Source organism: Daphnia pulicaria, chromosome 2 (genome assembly GCF_021234035.1).
Source record: "Daphnia pulicaria isolate SC F1-1A chromosome 2, SC_F0-13Bv2, whole genome shotgun sequence".
Taxonomy (NCBI): Eukaryota; Metazoa; Arthropoda; class Branchiopoda; order Diplostraca; family Daphniidae; genus Daphnia; species Daphnia pulicaria.
The window spans coordinates 7,957,351-7,962,985 of record NC_060914.1 but is presented as its reverse complement, the minus strand read 5'-3'; the positions used below and the strand labels follow the sequence as shown (position 1 = coordinate 7,962,985).

The 5,635-nt window shown below is 38.0% G+C and overlaps 1 protein-coding gene across 1 annotated transcript; it reads left to right on the top strand.

The window, feature by feature from the left end:
• Positions 1 to 1,398: 1,398 nt before the first annotated feature.
• LOC124327684 lies at positions 1,399 to 2,631 on the top strand. The gene is made up of 3 exons (XM_046786683.1): positions 1,399 to 1,494; positions 1,694 to 2,269; positions 2,542 to 2,631. Exons 1-3 carry the CDS (start codon positions 1,399 to 1,401, stop codon positions 2,629 to 2,631), a joined length of 762 nt encoding a protein of 253 aa, XP_046642639.1.
• Positions 2,632 to 5,635: the final 3,004 nt, after the last annotated feature.

The following is a 5,635-nucleotide window of genomic DNA, read 5'->3' as shown; positions in this document are numbered from 1 at the left end:
AAGGGCCGACCTTGAATAGTTGAATGACTGAAGTTGCAATTTTTGACTTCAAATTTCAATCACTAGATGGGAGTAAAAAAAAGTATCTTTATCTGGTATCTTATCTGGTATCTTCGGGGTTTTTCGCCCCAGCCTGAAGATAAAGATACTTTTTTTTGCGATTTTCAAGGCAAGATAGAAGATACAGAAAAGATACCAAAAGTATCTTATCTTATCTTATCTTATCTTATCTTATCTTATCTTATCTTTCCGGAAATATAGGACGCACTGGTGCCAAGTTACCCACTACCTCAATTGCCCCGTTCTCCCCTACCGACAAATTTATTTCGGGACTTTGCTTTCTCTTGAGCTGATGGCCGAGTGATTGGCCTACCGTCAATTGTCAGTTGATTGCTGTGATTACATGGTGCATCAGTTCAAGCGAGTTCAAGAACAATGAAACAGCTAGAAAATCTGAATTTTTTAAATTTTGGAATGACATTTTTTCTGTGTATACAAAAAAGGGGATAATAATAATCATTGTAACGGATCATGTTGCACCAATTTATATTTGATTGCTGATTCATTTTTGTGAGCGTGCCTTATTGAACGTTTAACGTTCTTATTGGGAACATTTAAAGGATATACGATTCAAAGTACGTGACCTTAGTATTATTATATTTCATCGGTTGTAACTTAAGCGTTTTCTAGAACTGCGTAGTTAGGCGCCAACTACGTGGCAATAGAAACGCTTGGGTATACAGTACCTACCGAAAGTCTTAGGAAGCCCGAGAGGACCTTGTGCAAAAACGCTGTTTTTGCAGTCCTCTCAGTACTACAGTTTTTTACCAAATGCTTTCAAATTTGGTATGTACATAGCTAGAGGTAGTGAGACCATCTCTGTTTTTTCAGATTTTTGTTTACATTTCCTGAAGTACTTTTAGACGGATCTAAAAGTCTTTGGAAAGCCGAGAGGACCTTATGCAAATTAGGCCACTTTGGCCTTTTTTGCAGTTGAACGGCTTGGGGTAGGGAAACGCGACTTTTTTTTTTTAAATCGAACTACGTTAGCTTTATCTCAGGTCTGATTTAAAATTTTTTTATTAATATTATCTCAGTTTCATTTGAAGTTAAAAAACGAAAAAGTATAATTCCCCTTTTTTCCGCTTCCATCCCTTTGTTTTCTCTCGCGCCAACGAAAAACACATAGCCATATATAGCCACGCCTATCTCTTCCACCCTTTTTTACTTGAAACTCCACCTTCTCTTCGGCAAAGCACAATGTACTTCAAATTCGTTAAAATTGCTCTGAATGACGCCATAATTTTCGTTTGGATGTTAGAGGAACAGGCATTTGCTGCTATTACATTCCATTTCAGTTGAGTTAATACTGAATTTAACGGCCCGTTTTTCTCAGTTATGTCTTGGAATCTAGTGAAAACGGGCAAGCAATTGATTACCCAACTTGTAATCATTACTACGGGATTGATCATTTTAGCAATCATCTATCAACAGGTAACTAAGGAATTAAAGCTACACGAACAAATTTTAAAATATTATATAGGCCTACCACGCATCAACGCGTTCTTATACATCAGCGCGGTTTAAGTTCACGCAATGATTATATTTTTGTGTAGCATATATTATCATGATAAGCAAATGTAAACATCAAAGAATAAAACGGGAAGTTATATTTTTGTGTGTATCCATTCAGGAACTCAGTTTGCAATCCTCGAAAGAAACTGCGATGGAAGTAAAATTCACTAGGTTAGAGAAAAAGCTAAATGACTGTGAAGCGGAGAATAAAACCGTGGCCAGTTCACTGGAAACAGAAAGCAATTTGGTTCGGAAAAACAACGAGACGTTGGCTAACAAAATTAAACTTCTAGAACAGGAGAAGAATCAAACAGAACAACTTATCGATAGAAACAGGGACACATTAAAGTCAAACGTGACAGTAATAGAACGGGATTTCTTCCATTACATGGCCGTTTCCTTGCGGGACACGCCCTACCCCGGAGTAGAAAACTACACCCGGTACACGGGGGCTCGTCTAGGGATGCTACCATTTGCCGAAATTGAGCCGCTCAAGCCGGAATACGGTCCCGTGATTAATAACGTCACGTCATTCCGCTACCCCATCACCGTTCCAGCGTGTCATATTCCCGCCAGGAACAATCAAAGTGTTTTCGTCGCCGTCATCTCGGCCCCCAGCAATTTCGACAAGCGAAACACAATCCCGCAGACGTGGCGAACTCACCTCAATGTCTCCTACCTTAACAGTATAATGGTCGTGGCTGGTTTCGCCTTCATTCTGGGGTTGACGGACAACGACAACACGACCCAAATCAAAATCGAAGAGGAGAGCAAAACCCACGGTGACCTGATTCAGATTGAAATGTCCGATTTCTATCGGAATTTATCGCTTAAAGTGGCCGGCCTCTTCAACTGGTTGTACAGGCACTGCCAGCAAATTGATTTTCTTTTCAAAGTGGACGACGACGTCTATATCAACGTCCGGAATCTCGCCCAGTTCGTCCGGTTCCAAACCGGTCCGATCAGAGCATTTACGGCAATTCAGCTAGCAACTTGTTTCCTGCCCGAGGTAGGCACATTCAGCATTCGAAATATGATTGGAGTGGACATTTATAATTCTCTCATAAGAGTAGTTTGCTAATAGTAAAGAAATGTTTAGCTATATCCAAACAGTTATATTTTCTCACAGGGGCTGAAAAATAAATTGTTTAGATAGAAAAACAAAACCGAAACAACAAAAATGCTATGTAATTGCCCGAAACCACCTGGGGTGGTTCAAGGTATAGAGCGGTTGGTTCAAGTTTGTCTTGTTTCGGAATTTGATTGGTTTGTTATTGTGGACTGACCCTTTTGATTGGTCTGCCATAACATGTGACTAGCATTTTTATTTCCATTTTCAAAAAGAATACTCATTTTCTTTTCCACGATTTTTGCTGTTATTGACCCTGGGATCAAACCCACTTCAACTTTGTAACATTTTTTTTTAACTCACCTTGACACCACATCTCAACATGTTTGCCTATACCTAAAGACTTCCTATACATAAACATGTGTTTTGGAAAAATCTCCAAACCACAAAATGTTTTCTACTTAGCAAACCCCATTTTTCGAGTTTGACGGCGAGCGTGATGATTAAATGTTTTATTTTATCTCAGGTGGCAAATGGAATGTGTCTGTGGAAGAGTGGCCTTGGAAAGATTACCCACGTTATTTCTTTGGTCCCGGTGTTTTATTTCCTGGTGGGACCATCCTCCCGTAACTAGCTTCTTTCCAGACTACTCCATTACATCCCGTCGACGATTTGTACTACAGTGGCATTTGCTCAGAAAAGGCAGGCGTCAAAGTTCGTTGGTCTACTTCGTCCAAAAGGTATAAATGAATTTGACGTTTTCTTATCCACCGTGATCTAGGCTTGCCTATATGACACCTTCGAAATATAAACATCGGTTGTTGCTATAGACTTCTCTCTATAAGAAATATGTCGGTTAAAAATTCCGAGATTAGCCTATACATCTCGATAAAATATTACCGAGATAGATGTCGTTATTTGATAATTTTTCGCTATTTTGATCATTTTTCGGTATTGATGAAGAAAACAAAAAAAAGAGGCGTAAAATTGTCGCCTCTCCTCTTTTAGTTGTCGGGTGATCAAAAAAATTGACGTCGTGGAAGGGAGGTAGACAACTAGACATAGATTACGTATACAACTCAGGGTGGAAATGGGTGAAAGACAAAGTAAAAAAATGTAGACAGCGTCATGTTAGGTTCGCTTTTAAGCAAAGTAAGTAGGTCGTTTAAACTGCCTTTATCGTTTTATAACGCAAGATTAACGACATACGTCTGCGTATTATTATAGTAGTAAGGCCTATACCAAAATATGCCCCAGTAATATATAGGGATATAGCGTTTATCCATGTATGGAATGAATGTTGAACAGAAAAATACAAAGTCTCAACTTAGTAATTACAGGATTTATTACCAAATATCAATAACAAATAGCACAGTCAGTAGCACTTCGAGTTGTGAATTGCCATGTGAAAATTCCCAGAATATAGCTAATAGGCCTACTTGGATATGTAAGGTGAGAGAGGAACGGAGAAGAAGAATAATTTTAAAAATCCAGGATCCAGGTGGAAATTTAATTTTTGGATCTCTTTCTCTCTGACCCTGAGTCGGGATTAAAACCCAAACAGACCTTGGGACAAAAAAATAAGAGGGGCAGTATATCCGGTCTGAAGACGAACAAATGTAGAAACACAAAAGCCTCACAGAAAGGCGCTAATCAATGATGGTACCAAGTTTAATCTCGGTTTAAAAAATCCCGACGTTGATTACCGAGATTTTACTCGGTAGAAGTACCGACATATTTCTTAGAGAGTATTATCGTTATACTTGCGGTTATTTGATCCTATATGTAACTTGTTTGTTGTGTATAACCACTAGCTTATTACTGATTATAACAGGAATTTGCGTAAATTTTACATCTTTATCAACCCCTCGACAGTGTCCTGGCCATGGGTCAACCAGCTGTCCCCGATGCATGCGTCCCACTCACATGAACAACTCGCATTTCGCCACCGATGACTTTTACCGCAACAGGACCCAATGTATAGTCGCTGGATCCAATGGAACCAATACGACAGTTGATTACCTTGCAAAACTTATTCTGTTTGATTTCAATTGGTGATCCGTGTACATAATACAAGGATTACATCAGGGTTTAGAATAAGCTCCACAACGATTAGCAATTTCTGCCTTTAAACCATGAATATAAACAGCAATTCAAATGATGGAAAAGTAATTATTGGGAAAGTAACTATTATTATCAGTTCCATCACTATATAGCTGCCAATTTTTACAATGTTCCTATTTTGATCTATTCTAATAGAAGAAATGAGAATGAAATAGGCATATCAACGAGATTGGCGGTGATTTAGGACTAACCCAAATAGGAATGGTAGAAATAGGACTACGATTTAGGACTAAGTAGAAATAGGACTGGTCGAAATAGGACTACTTTTTGCAACTCATTATTGCCAGTCCTATTTCTCCTTACGAGCAGTCCTATTTCTACCATCCACTAGTCCTATTTCTACCTGTCCTATTTCAACAGATAAAAGATCTGGCATCCTTGTCGGATTTGTCAAAAGACGATTGAACCGTAGATCCGGCACCGTTCATATACTATTCAGCCAATTAAACTATGTTAGTAATAGTCCAGTTCGTTTTTCATTTGTAACTTGTATATTTAAAAACTTTTTTAACTTTTTTTTATAAAAAGGTTGAATACAATCATGTTAATAATGTCAAGGCGAGATAAATGAAAATTTAATTTTGAAAATTTAATTTTGAAAATTTTAAATTACAACAGCTTCAGGTACTGTAATATCAATCGATCACATATTGCATTATATAAATCAATATCTATGGTAATGAATAGCAAATATAATAGAAAAAAAAACTCAAATTGACTAAACTAAAATGGAGTCTACTACTCCTGCAAAACGCTCCAATGGCGTCGAAGCTGCAGCAGGTACATCGTCAAAAAACATTTGGATTTCTTCCAGTGAGAGACTAAGTTGGTTCGACATATTTCCTTGGAGTATTTGCCGTAACTAAT